At 45.1% G+C, this 16,369-nt stretch overlaps 7 protein-coding genes and 1 non-coding gene across 8 annotated transcripts; 2 read left to right on the forward strand and 6 right to left on the reverse strand.

Moving 5' to 3' along the window:
* Positions 1–282: 282 nt before the first annotated feature.
* VTP21DRAFT_10791 (uncharacterized protein) lies at positions 283–2,524 on the reverse strand (the record flags this gene model as incomplete). The annotated part of the gene is made up of 8 exons (XM_069390166.1): positions 283–632; positions 701–838; positions 939–1,038; positions 1,101–1,208; positions 1,285–1,623; positions 1,688–1,833; positions 1,917–2,245; positions 2,325–2,524. 8 exons carry the CDS (start codon positions 2,522–2,524, stop codon positions 283–285), a joined length of 1,710 nt encoding a protein of 569 aa, XP_069253414.1.
* A 697-nt stretch (positions 2,525–3,221) lies between these two features.
* VTP21DRAFT_10792 (uncharacterized protein) lies at positions 3,222–4,877 on the reverse strand (the record flags this gene model as incomplete). Its single annotated transcript, XM_069390167.1, has 2 exons — positions 3,222–4,472; positions 4,581–4,877. 2 exons carry the CDS (start codon positions 4,875–4,877, stop codon positions 3,222–3,224), a joined length of 1,548 nt encoding a protein of 515 aa, XP_069253415.1.
* Positions 4,878–5,362: 485 nt separating this feature from the next.
* Positions 5,363–7,037, forward strand: VTP21DRAFT_10793 (uncharacterized protein; the record flags this gene model as incomplete). Its single annotated transcript, XM_069390168.1, has 4 exons — positions 5,363–5,899; positions 5,967–6,071; positions 6,148–6,455; positions 6,545–7,037. The coding sequence occupies 4 exons, from the start codon at positions 5,363–5,365 to the stop codon at positions 7,035–7,037; spliced, it is 1,443 nt and encodes a 480-aa protein (XP_069253416.1).
* Positions 7,038–7,246: 209 nt separating this feature from the next.
* VTP21DRAFT_10794 (uncharacterized protein) lies at positions 7,247–8,493 on the reverse strand (the record flags this gene model as incomplete). Its single annotated transcript, XM_069390169.1, has 3 exons — positions 7,247–7,602; positions 7,728–8,289; positions 8,359–8,493. 3 exons carry the CDS (start codon positions 8,491–8,493, stop codon positions 7,247–7,249), a joined length of 1,053 nt encoding a protein of 350 aa, XP_069253417.1.
* A 685-nt stretch (positions 8,494–9,178) lies between these two features.
* VTP21DRAFT_10795 (uncharacterized protein) lies at positions 9,179–12,110 on the reverse strand (the record flags this gene model as incomplete). The annotated part of the gene is made up of 4 exons (XM_069390170.1): positions 9,179–9,534; positions 9,639–10,200; positions 10,292–10,460; positions 10,804–12,110. 4 exons carry the CDS (start codon positions 12,108–12,110, stop codon positions 9,179–9,181), a joined length of 2,394 nt encoding a protein of 797 aa, XP_069253418.1.
* Positions 12,111–12,449: 339 nt separating this feature from the next.
* On the reverse strand, positions 12,450–12,533 carry VTP21DRAFT_t70. The gene has a single exon. It is a non-coding gene; the product is annotated as a tRNA-Ala (tRNA).
* A 320-nt stretch (positions 12,534–12,853) lies between these two features.
* Positions 12,854–13,258, forward strand: VTP21DRAFT_10796 (uncharacterized protein; the record flags this gene model as incomplete). The annotated part of the gene is made up of 2 exons (XM_069390171.1): positions 12,854–13,066; positions 13,124–13,258. The coding sequence occupies 2 exons, from the start codon at positions 12,854–12,856 to the stop codon at positions 13,256–13,258; spliced, it is 348 nt and encodes a 115-aa protein (XP_069253419.1).
* Positions 13,259–15,263: 2,005 nt separating this feature from the next.
* Positions 15,264–16,362, reverse strand: VTP21DRAFT_10797 (uncharacterized protein; the record flags this gene model as incomplete). The annotated part of the gene is made up of 2 exons (XM_069390172.1): positions 15,264–15,644; positions 15,742–16,362. 2 exons carry the CDS (start codon positions 16,360–16,362, stop codon positions 15,264–15,266), a joined length of 1,002 nt encoding a protein of 333 aa, XP_069253420.1.
* Positions 16,363–16,369: the final 7 nt, after the last annotated feature.

Here is a 16,369-nt window from a genome sequence, read left to right on the forward strand (position 1 = left end):
CGCCCTGATTCTTGAGCAAAATAAAGTGAAATCCGTTCTTCTGCTAGCATACATCTCAGCCTTGTTCAAATTCCACCTCGTCTCTGAATACTAATGGATAAGGAGAGAGTTTGGGACAATTTTTTTTTGAGTAAAGAAAAGATTAAAAAATGAATACTGAGAGAGCATGTACACACATACACACACACACAAACATACAAACACACGCACTTATATGAAGTATGCACGTAATAAACATATCTAGACAAAGATAATGCCAAGATATTGCCAGGTGGGAAGAATTTACTCCTCCTTGGCATGCACCGCCTCTCTGGCTAGCTGCTGCTGTTTCGTTCCGACATCTTTGGGCAGAACCTCGCGCCGTGGCTCTTGCCTTTCCGTGGTGGGGGTGTACTGATTATTCCGCGCAACTTTATCGAAGCTCTCGGGGAATGCTTTGTCGCCCCCGAGTTCGCTGCGCAATTGGTCGTAAATGGTGTGGTCAAACATCTGGCGATACTCTTCACGAGTCTGGTAGGTGTAGGAGTAGGAGCCTTGGTAGCCTCCCACGCGTCGGAGGAACTCTTCGAGCTGTGGGATAACCTCGACGGAATAGTTGGGTGCATGGGGGGGACCAATGATAGCAAAATCAACTAGAAAGACAGTGGCGCTAGGTTAAAGGGATTACGTGACATGAATAATAAATGTGTCTGATACATACGATAATGTCCCCATTCTCCGGGCTTCGTTCCTTTAGGTTTGCGCATTTTCCCTTGCACATCACCATAGTTAAATAGTTTGAAACCACAGATCCACACGGGATACACGGCCACCTTGCGCTCGCACTCGGTGATGGTTTCTTTATTAAAGTAACAACAAAAAAGAGTGAGTCAAACGGAGCGCTGAATATGCCAGGAGAAGGCATATCTGTGAAGAGGCACATAATGCATTTCTTTTACCTTCCAAGGCTTCCACAGGAACCAGTAGATCCTGGATGACATAGTTGGTCTCATAGAATTTGGTCATCTCATCCGACTCGATCAATTTCAAGAATGGAACCTAATAAAGAGTGGGATTAGCCTTATGCCCCTTCACCCTCAATGATTAATAAAAATATGGACCCTTGGTGGCAGGGCCCATCCAAACAATAAGCGGAAGAGAGGATTGTTGCTGATGGGAATTTGGTCCTGAAGCACCCAAAACACACTACGATTGTGTCGGCGATAGTACTATCGAACAAACAGAATCAGGTTGGACTCTTAGGAGAAAGAGGGGGGGAGCAAGCCAAACACCACTTCAACTTACGGCCTTCAGTGGGATAAGTTCCATTCCACGGCGATGACGCCGCAAATACCGTTCACATTGCTTGAAGAAATAAGGTGTCCACCAGCGTGTGACATCGTTGATGACATCTCCGGGCTTCACCTCATTTTCATAATGTCCAACACAAATTACCGCCTCATTTTCGGAGAATTGGATCCCCTCGAGGAAATCGGGTGGAGAGCTGGCTGTCTGATACTTGGTCCAGGTCTGGACAATGTCCTGCTTGGAGTAGATGGGGATATACTCATGACGAACAAAGCGTGACGCCTTAATAACGGGGAGCTCGATGGCGGTCAAAAAACCTAAAGTTCCGAAAGACCACTAGAATAGAGGAGGGTGAGGCGGGACACGTCAATGAGAAGAAGACTTAATAACTTCTCCTTACATTTATCTGATGGAACAGTTTATCGCCTCGAGTGACCCGCCGAACACTTGCATCCGGCAAAACAATCTCGTAAGCAATGGCGATATCCGACAACAGTCCGTGCACATGGCTAGTAGTCTCTATACCGTAACCACTCACAAGTCCACCTAAGTCAAATTGGAATGGAAGTGCAATGAAATTCAGTTTGAATTCATATACCGAGGCCATGCACTTCCAACGGAATCATTACCAATGGTCAGCTCGTCCATTTCAGGAACCACAGGGAGGGTCACTCCGCGTGGAAGCAAATAATCTAATAGCATTTTAACAGTGACCATGGGCTCTACCTTGACCGTGTTGTTGGCCAAATCTAGTTCCAGAATGTCGGTCAGATTCAAGTTGACCGTCCACATTTGGTTTTTATAGCTCGCGTGTCGAGGAGAGGCGGTCAACCATCCCGGTCGCGCTGTGCACATGGGCGTGGGTTTGCCAGCATTAATCCACTCCTGAACACGATTCTGGATGCGGCTGACGCGTTTCTGGTGGTCTTTGGGCGAAGACTTGACGTGAATGTTGTACCTAATAATGCATTACAAAGGAGAGGTGATTTGTCATGCATGAGAAATGAGCAGGGAGACGGCAGTCTAATGATACCCACCAATTCAAAGCAGCATTATAGAAGTCAAAGGCCAGCGACAACGGCAACACCACGAACATGACCAGAAGCGACCGCTGGTGGGTCATTAAATAGGTCATGAATTTCCAGATCAGTCCGGCAATGCCAGTGGCTCGTAGAATGTCGCCTGCTATGTTGAACAGGCTCCGGTTCTTGGTCGTCTCTTGCTGCGGAGAAGGCATGGCGGTGCTGATAAATAGCTGAGGTTGAAGAGTGAGAAGAAAGAATGCAAAACGAGAGGAATGCTGTGGGAAAGGGGGATATATAGTGTGGGATTTTTTAATGCTTTATGTTCCGAATACTTCGGTCGCTGTGGCAAACTCAGTCCAGGGCTCATTTTTTTCCCCGATTTGAAAGGCGTGAATGACGAAACGGAGCTCATACCCTCGAGGCAGAGAAAGTTTAGGTGATTCTCAGATATTCCATAACGGGAAGTTGCCCCCTACTGTCTCCATCACTGACTCATAGGCCAAAAAAAAAATCGCACCATCATCGAGAGATAGTAGCTGGGAGGGGAGAGCAAAGAAGCAACATCGGATGTTTCGAGCTTGACCCATTTCACATGGACGCGATCGAAAGATAGTGTGGCTTAGGAATCCTGGCCCGAATTCATTTTCACATCCCGTAGGAAGATTTTCCATTCCCACTTGAACAAACAGTGGAAAGAAACTAGAAAGTGTCTTTATTCATAATACCTTTGCGCTAATTTCTTCTCGATTATTTTGGGAACGTAAAAATAAAAATAAAAAGGGGTAGAAATAGAAAGGACAAGCATAAATTATGGGAGAGAAACTAAGACCAAGAACATTCAAAACGTAGAACTATTACAAAAAAAAAAAAATAAAACGCGCAGAAACAAGGAAATAAATAATGCGTGCCTTATCGAATCGACATTCTCATCGAGGTAGAACCACTCTCGGCGCTCTCTTTCGGCTTGACAGACTTGGCCTGCGGCTTCGACTCGAAGATTTTCCAGAACTTGAGATTCTCGTCGCTCGCCCCCGTTGCCACGGTTTGTCCATCGGGGCTGATCGCGGTATGCAATACTCGCGTCTCGTGCGCAGGGATATCGATCACCTTGTTGAGAGATGGGTAGCTCCAGACGGCCAGGTGATGGTCGGGGAATCCGTGGGAAGTCAGGAGCTCCTTGTACTCTTGCGACCAGATGATCGACGTCACTTGAGAGCCGGTGTCGACAGAGTTCACACGCGCGGCCGTCGTGGTGTTCCAGAAGTGGATATGGCGATCGTACGAGCCGCCCCCCGTGGCCAGGAGATTGGTTTGCCACGGACACCATGCAACCGCCTTAACGGCAGCCGTGTGATTTGCCTTAGTGAAACGAGGGACCGAAGAGCGCGCATCCCAAATATTGACAAGATTGTCGTTGCCTCCACTCGCGAGCTGCTGGCCGTCCGATCTCCACTTGAGACCACATACCTCTGATGTGTGTGCGAGCAGTTCGGCGACTTTGTGTTGGGCAACGCGAACGTCATGGTGCCAAATGCTACCATCTCGACAGCCTGACGAGAGCAAGCTCTTGTCCCACGAGAGCACTCCTACGCGGGCTTGGTGGCCAGTCATGGTGCGAATTTTTGCAGCGGACTCTGCGTCCCATATCTGGACATCTCCCTCGAAGGTACCTATGGACAAGAAGTTGCCGTCGGGCGACCATGTCAAAGAAGCGATCTGATCTTCCTCGGCGACCGTGCACAGACAGTTTACATCCCCCGAATCCGCGTTCCACAGGTAGACACTGCGATCGAGCCCTACCGCCAACACATTCAGGCATGACCAATCGAGCAGATTAAGATAGTAATCATCCACGAGGCCAGGGGCATCGAGAACGCGTTCTGGCGCAGTTAGGATACGACGTCGAAACTGGGCACCCGTCGCATCTTTCTTCAGCGGGCGATTGTACATGGTCCTCAGGTCCTCTTTGTCGTTAGAGGGAGGCTCGGCATTAAAGGCGAGGATACGCTTATCGAGAGCAATTCCGCACGCTTTTGCTACCTGCTCCTGGTATGCAATCGTTGCGCTGTCAAGATAATCCGGTTTCGCTTCCCGGCGACCAATGTTAAGCTGTGAGGAGGGCATATCCATCGCGGTGCGGTTGGGTATATAACGGTCATACTTGAAAGAAGAAAAAAAATACAAGTATTCAATAGATTAGATAAGAGTGCACCGAGAAAAATAGACGTCCATCAATAGGAAGGATCCAATATTGGGAGTATGGCTTACGTGAGCTTTTATTTTTTTCCCTTTCTTGGGGGAATTGCCTAAGCCAAGCCAGTCCTTTCCGACGACATCGAACTGGGGAGGGGGACCACCCAGTTGCGCAGAAGATTTTTTATTGATGCCCTTGTTTAACGGACTCCTTCTCTTTTTTGCCGATCGGAGCAGCTTGAGAAGAGGAGCTGTTTGCTTGGGGCTGAGGGGGCTGTAGGAGGACTTATTACCCGAAATGGGCGAGAGAGAAAATGAAACAGGCGTGCTGTTTTGGCAAGGAAGTGTGCGAATGGTGGTTGGCGTTGCCATCTTTTAAAAATGGGGAATAGACTAAACTAATGACTATGACTAAAATGAAAATAAGTGGTGGGCTATATATGAATGGAAGCAATAAACTTAATTATCGCCTAATAAACACAAGTTGGGTTGTATAAGAATTCGATTGTACAGACAAGAATAAGTTGAGTGTTTTGGAATGAGTATATAGTATGATTTATTGGGGAATATGGTCTAGGGAGCTAGTGGAAAGAAAAAAAAATTACAGAGGAAAGAGAAGAGAAAATAATTTTCGCGCCGGTTCTTTTTTACGCGTTTTTTAACGCGGATCCATAACAAGAAAATTTTTAGACGGGTAGATTTTCAAAATTATGGTTGGTAACGTATACCTGTGGCGTCATGCTCTTCATCAATGCTGCAAATATCCCAGGTTCCTATCGCATAAGTATCCCATACCTCCGATAGAAAACCAAAGAATGAACACTAAAATTTTCCCATTGCAACAACCTCGAACAAACATGCCCCTCGATTACAGTAAATGGGATAAGCTCGAACTAAGCGACGATAGTGATATTGAATGCCACCCCAATGTCGATAAAGCCTCATTTATCCGCTGGAAACAGCAAGCGATCCACCAGGAACGCGAAGAAAAGCGGCAAAGGCTCGAGGCATTGCGGCAAAAAGTGCAACACACACGAAATATCATCGCTCATCTTGACACGTTAAAGTCCAGCCTTAGCAAAGGAGGATGCGATGCAGTGCTTTCGGAATTATCAGGATTACAAAATAAAATGGGGAGCGATTCGCAAGCTGATTCTCCCGACGCAAAGCGGGCCAAAGAGGCACTGGAGGAGCTTGCGAAGCAGCTACGGGAACAGCTCGCAAAGGAGAGCGCTGAAAATACCGGAGAGCGCATTCTTGCCAATATTGCCAAAAAACAAGATGCGATGCGACAGCAACTCGAGGAGGCGTCCAAAGAAATGGAGAAGCTAGATCGCGAAATCAACTCTAAAATTACGAGCGAAAACATTTTCAAAGAAGGATTCAATAAAACTGTAACTATAGATAGGGCTTTTAATCCTTTAATTGACATACCTACTTATCGATCTATTACTGTTCAAGGTCGTGAACAAGGCCACCACGCCGAAAGAGCCGCCAAAACCATTTGAAAAGGCAACAAGTACAGAGAAGAAAATCGAGGTGCTTAATCCCGAATCGGTATCGAAAGTAATGCCCAGATGAAAGCAGCACTAACCTGAACAAGCCGGCGAACTAATATTTATAACAACTGTATGCTATCTAGTCCACCGAATCCTCCTCTTCCTCCTCCAAACCTGCCAAGTCGACTGCTGAAGAGGACGATGACGAGATTTTCCTCTCTGATACGGCCAAGAAATTTGCGAGCTTGAATGGGTTTGACGAAAGCTTCCGTTTCATTTCGCAACATCCGTACCTGGTTAACCAGGAAACTTCAGACGCCATTCTTGCCGAAGGGTTTAACGCCGAGTTAAATGGCAATACCAAGTATGCGAAGAATTGCGTGTTTCAAGCCCTTATTCTGCAATACTGCGCTTCCCTCGGCAAGGACGGAATTCGACTTTACTTTGCACGGTAAATTTACCAGTGTGTTACGAGAGCTTTCATGTTTAAACATCTAGTAATTTTTTATTTCTCAATCCCTCAATTTTGGCGGAAATCAGAATGAACCAGCAAGATGGTAAGGCACACAAACTCTTTATGAATGACGTTTCCGATACCTACAAGCGCATTAGTGAGCGTTGCAAGGTTCTCCGCGTTGAACGAGAGAAAGAGGTAGAGTCCATCCAGCTTGCGCCTATGGAGCCAGATGCCCCCCTGAGTATATCGATACCAGAGGAGCATCCAAATATGACGGAGGAAGAACGTGCGCGCCTTGAGGCATTCCGAGATCTCCCGCTTGATTTCCAAGAGGCATTGCACAAAGGCACACTAGAGGCTGTCAACGAAGTATTCGGGAAGATGAAGGGCGAGGACGCGGAAAGGCTGCTAGAGATATGTGGAAAATTCGGGTTCCTATCGATTTCTGGTGTTATTGAAGAAGGAAGTGAGGAATATCGCGAATGGGAGCAAGCCCGTGATGAGTACATGGCACGTCAACGCCAGCAAGGGCCGACAGAAGACGATGGGGTGGAAGCTGATGTAGAGGAGCCGTAACTAGCATTTATGGAAAATTGTGAATATTTTTTTTATGTTTCCCTTTAATCGTGTTTGCACATTTTTATCGATTCAAATCAATGAAGGAAAAGAGTGCCACTGAAGATTCCATAGTAAAACGAGAAAATACAATTCAATTTTATTTTAACCCTTTTTTATTTTCAGGGCTTATACAATCCTCACAAAAAATAAATTTACGAATGCATTAACTACAAATTAGCAATGTGTACATAGGCCTTGCCGAAGTTTTTACCCTGGAATAAATCAATAAGCCCTTGAGGAGCGTTTTCAATGCCTTTGACTTCATGTTCACGATAGCGCATCTTCCCCTCACGCAGCCATTGTGAAACATCTCTAAAGAAAGCGTCGGCATACTGTGAAGCTAGATCCGAAACAATGAAGCCCTCAAAGCGTAAACGCTTGGCGACAATCTGCAACAAATTCTTAACACCATAGGGGTTTTGAGTGTTGTATTGGGAGATCATTCCACAGGCAATGATGCGACCAAAATCATTCATGTGATTGATGGTGTTTTCGAGAATCTCACCACCCACGTTCTCGAAATCTAGGGTACAAAATAACACAGACGACAAAAGGAATTAGTGTCAACACTCAAGAACGGTAGTTGCTCCTCTGCGACTGCCTCGCCGTAACCAGTCATCGCTGAGCAGTTAAGAGTAATGTACTTACAGATATCAATACCATTAGGGCAATATTTCGACAATGCCTCATCATGGTTCACCTTCTTATAGTTGAAAGCGGCATCGAACCCGAGATCTTTGGTGAGATACTCCACTTTAGCATCCTCGCCAGCAGAGCCGACCACACGAAGCCCCTTTGACTTGGCAATTTGCCCGACCAGCTGACCAACAGCGCCAGCGGCCGCAGTAATATAGATCGTCTCGCCAGCTTTGGGGTTTCCGATATGGAATAACCCAGCGTACGCAGTCATGCCCGGCATTCCCAAGACCCCAACGTAGTAGCTCAATGGGAATCCTGAGGTTTTTGCATCCTTAATGACACGGAAGCCCAGAGGTTTAATGTAGGCCTCCCTGACCACACTGTATTCTTCAAAGCTAGTTAAACCGTACACGATTTCCCCTTCAGGGAATGATGAGTTCTTAGATTTAATGACCACCGACACTCCATAGGCCAGAATGGGCGCCCCGAGTTGGAAGGCGGGCGTGTACGATTTAATCTCAGCGGAACGCATGCGTCCACGCATATACGGGTCCAAGCTGAGACGAAGGGCCTTTTACCGGTGGATCGTTAGTTGTAGACAATTGAAAAAAGACTAAATCTATTATGCTTCAATAGTCACCTTGATGGCAAAATCACCTTCTCCGAGAGAAATTTGGTCCAGGTTGAATTCCCGTGTCTCGACTACCAGGTGCTCACCAATGACCGGAAAATCGGTGGGGATCTTTTTGAACACAACGGCGGAATTTTTAACCATGTTAGCTACTCTTTGTCTTTTCTTTTCTGTTCTTAGAATATTGAATTCAAGAATTTTTTTCGGTGGCCAGGAAAACGAATATATATATTCTCGGCTATTATTAAATGAGGTAAGGGAATTTGACTTTTTTTTCCGAATTCTAAAGGAATTAGTTAATTCCGAAGGTTAGCACTACCTTACCAAAAGCACATCATTAAAGTAATTAATAATGATTTCTAATTGATGCCATCGTATTCCCGCCGAATTGAACTCTTTCCATTAGCTGGAAAATACCACTTCGAAAATAGATTCCATGGGAGATTGAAAACCCTCTATCCATGCTGAGAATTGCTGACTAGAAACAGAAAGGAAGCTAAAAGCGAAGGCGTTCGAGACGAGTGCGGCTGCTGACTTTCGAAATGGCTGCTGCCAAGGTGGAATATGAATTCTCTTGCCCATTCGTGCCAGGCAGCCTAGCTTGGATCCTGTTGACTCCTAATAGCATCCTGTATAATCGATTATTCTAATTATTAATTTTGGTCAGCAAAAACAAAAAAAAAGTCGAGTGGTTGGCAATGCTACAGAAGAGAATATTAGTTTATTTAGATCAGTTCCTTAAAACTAAAGAACATAGGAATATAAGAATAAGAATTTAAGTCATTGCAGCTGAATATGAAATACGAGAAGTACAATTGAAGGACAAAATCTACAATTCAGCAATATTGGCATAAGCTTTGCCGAAACTTTTGCCTTGAAGCAAATCAACAAGAGCCTGCGGAGCATTCTCGACCCCCTTCACCTCTTGCTCCGCATATCGCATTCTCCCTTCCTTTATCCATTGCGAAACATCTTTTACGAAATCAGAAGCATACTGCGGCCCCAAATCCCTAGCTGTGAATCCGGCGAAAGTCAAGCGCTTCCCGATGATCTGGATGAGATTCTTGATGCCATAGGGTTCTTTACTGCTATATTGCGAGATCATTCCACATGCGACGATTCGGCCAAAAGGGTTCATGTGCCCAATCGTACTTTCAAGGATCTTTCCCCCAACGTTATCAAAATCTATTATCCCAACAACAAAAGCAAAGAGCATATGAGTTAGCTGCTTCTTGTGCGATGTGCATGAATGCAAGGATCCCATTTATGACTAGATCCGACAAACTTACAGATATCGATCCCATTTGGACAATACTCAGACAATGCTTCATCGTGATCCACCTTCTTGTAGTTGAAGGCGGCGTCAAATCCGAGCTCCTTGACGAGGTACTCGACCTTTGCGTCTTCGCCAGCCGAGCCGACCACCCGGAGTCCCTTTATTTTGGCTATCTGTCCAACCACTTGCCCGACTGCCCCGAAGGCCGAGGAAATGTAGATCGTCTCACCGGCTTTCGGCTTTCCGACATGGTGCAAACCGATGTATCCAGTCATACCAGGCATTCCCAAAATCCCGATATAATAGCTCAATGGAATGTTGGAGGATTTTGCTCCCGGTATGACACGAAGTAGAGCAGGCTTAATGTCCTCCTCTCTGATGACACTGTATTCTTGCCACCCGATAAATCCGTAAGTGATCTCTCCCTCGGGAAAAGATGGGTTTTTCGATTTAATGACGACAGCCACCCCATAGCCTTGAAGGGGTTCACCAAGCTTGAAGGGAGCCGGACCGGAGCCATGGGAAGCTGGGAGCATTCGCATGGATAGAAAAGGGTCTAAGCTCAGTCGAAGATTCTACAACCAAGAAAGGTATACGATTAGCCATTAATATCCGTTACATTTGCCATAAGAACTTGAATAAACTATCTCGATTGAAGCACCCCACCTTGATAATGAAATCGCCTTCCTTGAGCTCAAGGTTATCAATATCAATTTCCCAGTTTTCTATGGCAAAGTTCTCACTGCCAATGTTTCCGGATGAGTATTGCTTGAGGGTGACGGTGGTGTTCTTAACCATTTTGTTCACTTTATTACAGTTAGAATGTTCTAGTATGCTAGTCAAGTTTGAAGGCTGTGAGCCGCTTTATATGTGAATTCATCGGTGCCAAAATATTTATCTCATTTTTAAGTTGGATCACGTCAACTACCAATTCGAACGAATTGCTCTTATAATTATTCAGCAATGCTTACAATTCAAAGGGCAAATGAAATGGAACCGGGGAATACAAGGCGACAAGGTTGGAAAAATCGGGAAATTCGCAGCGGTCGCAAACACTTTATTTAGCGGTAGTGATGAAATGAAATTATTTCTATATATATACTAGTCATTGGGGTGTAAAACAAGTTGAAGAAACGAACTCCACCATGGATGGTTTGCCACGAAGCGAACTCTCTTACCCCCCGCGAACAAAATAGCTGGTGAAGTAAAGAACACTCCCGAAAACCCGGAACACTAAATTTCGTATTGAGGCCCACCACCAATTCTCGATGAGTAGCAATTTCATGGTTTGTAACGATTCACCGACCGCTTTGAATCCATACCCCACCATCTCTTTCTCATACTCCGCAACAGCAAGGATCAAATCTTTCTCCTCTTTATGAGCTGCGATGATGGCATGCGACAACAGTTGGGAATCTTTCAAAGCCATGTTCGCTCCTATACCCTTGAATGGCGTCATACTATGAATGGCATCACCCAAGAGGGTCACGTTGCTCGTCTTCCATGTAGAAACGGGTAGGGATGTGCGGATTGGGAGCGGCGACAATGTTGTAATGTCGGATTCCTTGACTAGACGAACTAAATCTGGATTCCAATCCCTGATTTTCTCAAGGACTTCGGCGCGCAATTGCTCGTGTCCGAGTCCCTCGATGTCGTGACCGTGTTTATGAAACGAATAATTCTCTCGACGAGAGGTGAAGGCCCAGAAGATATAATCTTTTGTGTTGTCGAATAAAAATCCAAGATCCTTATACTCGCGCTCGTTTCCGCCGATTTCACCGTCGGCCTGAGTAGGAGCCTGGTTGAATTGTTGCGAGGCCACAAAGAGCATTTCTCCCCGCTTGGATGTCACAATACTAACCCGCTGGAGCATTGCTTTGGGCAGCCATGCTCTTGTTTCGTCTGTCAGGGGAAGTTTTGCGGCAACCCCTAGTACTCCCGTATCGATACGTTGTGCATGCGGCAGTAGTTGTTGGCGCACGCGTGAATTGCCACCATCGGCTCCAACTAAAAGATTCCCCGAGGCCCAAGTGCCATCTTCAAAGTAGGCCACCACCGTTCCGTTTTCCTTTTGCTCGAAGCGCTCGAATCTCTTACCAAATTTCACATGATCTTCTAGTCCTGAGAGGAGAACTTGACGTAGTGTAATTCGGCTCACCGATTTGTGTCCATCGATCTTGGCTTCATACCCGGGTTCAGCTTGCAATCTGTGATCCAACATTGGATTAAACTCCTCATCGTAAATGCAAATCCCGCCTCCCGTTTTGCCCGAAGTCGCAATTAGAGAATTCCATAGTTCGGGTGAAAGCGCCTCATGAAGTGCTGCAGAGCCTTCGGGACCAATGTGAATGCGATAACCTTGCAAGCGATCAGTCCGGGTACGATCCCGCTCATAGACCGTAAAAGACACTCCCGCCTTTTTGAGAGCCTGGGCAAGGCAGAGGCCTCCCAGACCACCACCGATAATGATTACATGAAAAGTCATAGTTGCTTGTTGAAATTGTATATTGAAGGAGGATTGATTTCAAAGAGCAGCTTTTCGTGTTTTTGAGAGCTATATATTGTTCTGACATCTGGGGTTGGCATATTTCTCTTGGCTCAAAATTTTACCGAGTCTTTAATGAACACCAATCGTTTCCCTGCCAAGATTGATTGCGTCACATGTTTAGGTTAGGTTTTTCAATTCTACGAATCTCTCTATGAATGTACCCATTGACCCATTATATTGCAATCCAATCCAATGGCTACTATCTATTTTCAGACGGAAATCAAAAAGGAACAGCTGAGAAATAATGTATTGAAAATAAAAAATTGTTCCGAATTTTGGACGCTATGGGGATTGAACCCATGGCCTTTCGCATTTTTGCTATATTGCAAAGCGAACGTGATACCACTACACCAAACGCCCATTTCTGATTCTGCTGTTTGAATAAAATTTATAACTAGCTGAATTTTTTTTAAAAAACCCCAGCAAAAACCATTTGATATCAACCCTGCATTATTATTTAAGTAATATTATATTTGAGAGTTATTCAATAAGAGTATATCTGTGAATTGAGCCGTTTGATTTTTCTTTAATTGAATTTCAATAACAAGTTGGCCAACCAATATCAGGCGAATTTGCCACACTAAATCCCCTAGCCTTTTAAAAAATGAACTCCATGGGTTGTAGAGTGATAAGTAGCAGACAAGAATAAAAATATACACTACCCTTTTTTTTCTTGCAAAATGGTAATTTATAGTGTAACGGTCTTCATCCTTTTTCTCTCTGCTGTTACAGTATCTGCTGTTCCACAGCAAGATTTTTCACAACACCAATTAACGGAGCATGCAACTGAGGGCTTATATGGTGGTGTGAATGGTTACGAAAATGAGCTGAGCAAACGTGACGTAAGAATAGGGGGCAATAACATGGTGGAAGGGGATCAGCAGATAGGAATGGTGAAGTATCCTTTTGATGGAGTGGTTGTGAAAAGCTGCTAACTCAAATACCATTAGAATAAGATTGACAAAGCAGCGAGTAAAGAAAGTGGCTCCGGTAGCTTGAACCAGAATATTCGTAACGAAGAATCAAAGAGTGCTCCGGCCCAAACTTCCCCGAGTGCGACTCCTTTCATCAATTCACTGTCATGAATATCGAAAAGTGCGTAGTTTTTGGGTTCAGCTGTCGAGGTTACCTGTCATTGACATTGCTTTGGTGGCATTTTCAGTTACCTCCCTAATATTAGCTAGGACGTGTCGCCATAAATTTTATTATTTCTATCCAGTGCTGTCTTTGACGTCAAAATAGAACGAACAGCTAATATACATATTCGATAACTCATATCGACCTCTCAAGCTTGAAATTGCTCATTTTAGCATTCTTTATTCATTATAAGTAGAATGGGGAGGCAAACTGGATTTGAAGCAACCAAAACATCAAAAATCAAACACGATTATTATACCCATATTGCTTTCTTATGCAGTATACTTGTGAGCTATTCATGATCGCCTACTATATGTATATTCGGGCATCTTTAATCCTATTGATTCTAGTTGCAATTTATGGCCATGCTAAGCCATGTAGCATATATCACGTTAATCAATGATGGTCAATTGTTTTGCATTGGTCGCTCGAACGGCTGGAAAATATTGGACGCGCTAATCTACGAGTATTCTTGTGATTTTCGCGCTCTGCTGAAAAAAGCTGCGTACATGCTGTAATTGCATATGTACCTTGCTTGGTTATTTAGCTAAAATTATATCTGTTGCACATCTTTGATAGCAGAGGTAAGGTGGATGGTCGAGATGGCCTCAAATTCTCCAAGTTTGATACATGCATGAACATTGGAGTGATGGCTATGGCTTCGAAATAAATTGGTAACTCGTGCATGTTGCCCTTTTCTAGTAACTATGCCCGAAGTTTCTGGGGCTTGGAATTGCAGGGGACAAAGCACCCTGACTCTGACCATGACCAGAAAGCACAATGGCTCACTGAGTCTATTATGAGTTTAAATTGGATATCGCTCCTGTATTCTAAGCATATCAAGTCCTCCCCCATTCTAATTTTCTCATCCTGTCTATCCGATGACCTCAGCATTGTCACCCCATCTCCGCTAGCAGCAGATCCGAGTAGCAGTTCATTCCGCCCTTACCAGATTCCATTTGCTATAAGCTCATTGTCGGGTGGATTACATTAAGTATTAAGATGGTCAAGCATACTACAAAAGGGTTAAGTTAGTAAGATACTACTGGACATACTTTGTACCTTTATTTTACTCTCCACTTTGGCTAAGCAGTATTCCAGTTATCCAAGTGTAATCTACTGTTGGATAGAGGGAAATTCTCCTTGGAAAAATAATTGAGGTTGGGAAAGGACAGGGTGCCTTAGTATACAAGACAGAAGCTTTTTTTTGGGGAGGGGGCTAAAGTTTGTCCATAAATACAAATATTGGCTTAGCGTGCTGTCTTTTATTTCTTGTCAAATTCTAATGCGTATAAGCTTTTCTCTGGATATGGAAAGCTAGTATCGCCCCTTATCATCACTTAACTTTGAATTAGGTTTAATTCCAATTTGTGCCTCGGAACACAAATTTCTTGCTCTCATAATGCACGCCTCTTGAGGATAAGCTTTCATATCCCAAAAACCAAAAGGGTGATGTCTCTGCAAATGATCGAGTCAGTGTTGTATAGACGGCACTTGAAGATAAGTGTCTAAGCGGGTCCCCAAGCGTCTTCGATAGATTGTGCACTACTTCAGCTTTTCCAAGGAAGCAAACGAAGAAGCTTCAGAGAACCAATCGTTGACAAGGTACTGATCCGATAGAAACAAGGGAGCTAGCCAAACCAGGGGATTGTATATTGGATATATTCATAGGAATGCTTGTCAGCAGCAATATCGAGTCGTCTCTCAGGATAGCCAATAGAAAATGTCGTCCATTAAAGCTCTGTTAGAGAAAAGCAATGAGGAACGTGAAGGGAGGGGGAAGAGAGGACGCGAAAAAAATAGAACATGCCAGAGCATAAAAACAATATAAACTGTGTCAAACTCTATGCTTTTTCTTTTAATATATAAATAAAAAGACAAATAAACAAGCAAATAAATAAAGGGTGTTTATAAACTATACAGCCCGACCGGTATTTTTTTTTTCATCTAGGACTACTCGCGCGTGTACTTTTGGATCACCTCTTTGATCTCTGGGTCGGATGCATTGGCGAAGGTGTTCAAGAGGAAGGTGCGGTTCAAGAGAGCAAAATCATTGAAGTCGAAGGCAGGGGACGTGGTGGTTCCGATCAAGGCATAGTCCTCCTTAGCGATCTCGCCCTCGGGATACATGGCAAAGTAGATATTGGTACGAATCAGATGCTGGATCCTGCCCACGCTCGGGTTACTGCTGAGGCGGATTTTGGTCAAAGTCTGCTGCTTAGGGTCCAGCTCTAGGACAACAAGCGGAACGGTGCCAACATAGTAGTGCAAAAGTTCCTCCGACACGGTAAGAATGTGGAATGCGGAGAAGTTGGGGACATCCAGGAGGAAATACTACCGTGGAAACGGGTGAGAGGAGGATTTAGGCATGGGCAGAGTTCACAAGAGCGCGCCGATGTCGCCCATGAGGGAAGGAAATGGGAATACTTACGATGGCGGTGGCAAGATTGCGGACCTTTGGCTTGCCCTCCGCATCATTCACGGCGGTCGTGGAGGGATCCGGGTAAGTCAGGCTGCTGAGTGAGAAGGTTCTATTGTCGCGGTAGGACTCGGCGTAGAATCCGCCTTCGGGATGCGGGGTCATGTTGTAGACCTTGGTGAGCTCTTCTACCGTGGGGATTTGCTCATGCAATCGCTGTGCAATTGTTGTGCCCAACATGGCTGAGACGAGGGAAAAGAGAAAGAGGAATTTCGCGGCCTTCATGATGAGGGAGGGAGCAAGTCTGGTAAGAGGAGAGTCTGGGTGGCTGTACAAGAACAAACAAGAAGACTTTCGATCTGTGTGGTTAGGTTTTATAGTGTCGCTTTGTTTGAAGTGGCCCGATTTCAAACTTAATATAGATGCGGGAAGCACCCCGATTGGAGATGGAACAAACGGCTGCCGGACTCGCGCATATCCCAAACCGAGCTGGGGACGGAATGCGGTGGCAGGTTCCGCGCGGCTTTGGATCGCAAGTCTCCTCCCGCGAGGCCTCGAATGTTTTTGGGGCCGGTTCAGTATCACCTGGGCAACAACGTTTAAGCGGGAGGGGAGAGGAAGAGGGGAGGGCATCCAAGGT

This window comes from Calcarisporiella thermophila, assembly GCF_041956535.1.
Source record: "Calcarisporiella thermophila strain CBS 279.70 unplaced genomic scaffold VTP21scaffold_7, whole genome shotgun sequence".
NCBI lineage: Eukaryota > Fungi > Calcarisporiellomycota > Calcarisporiellomycetes > Calcarisporiellales > Calcarisporiellaceae > Calcarisporiella > Calcarisporiella thermophila.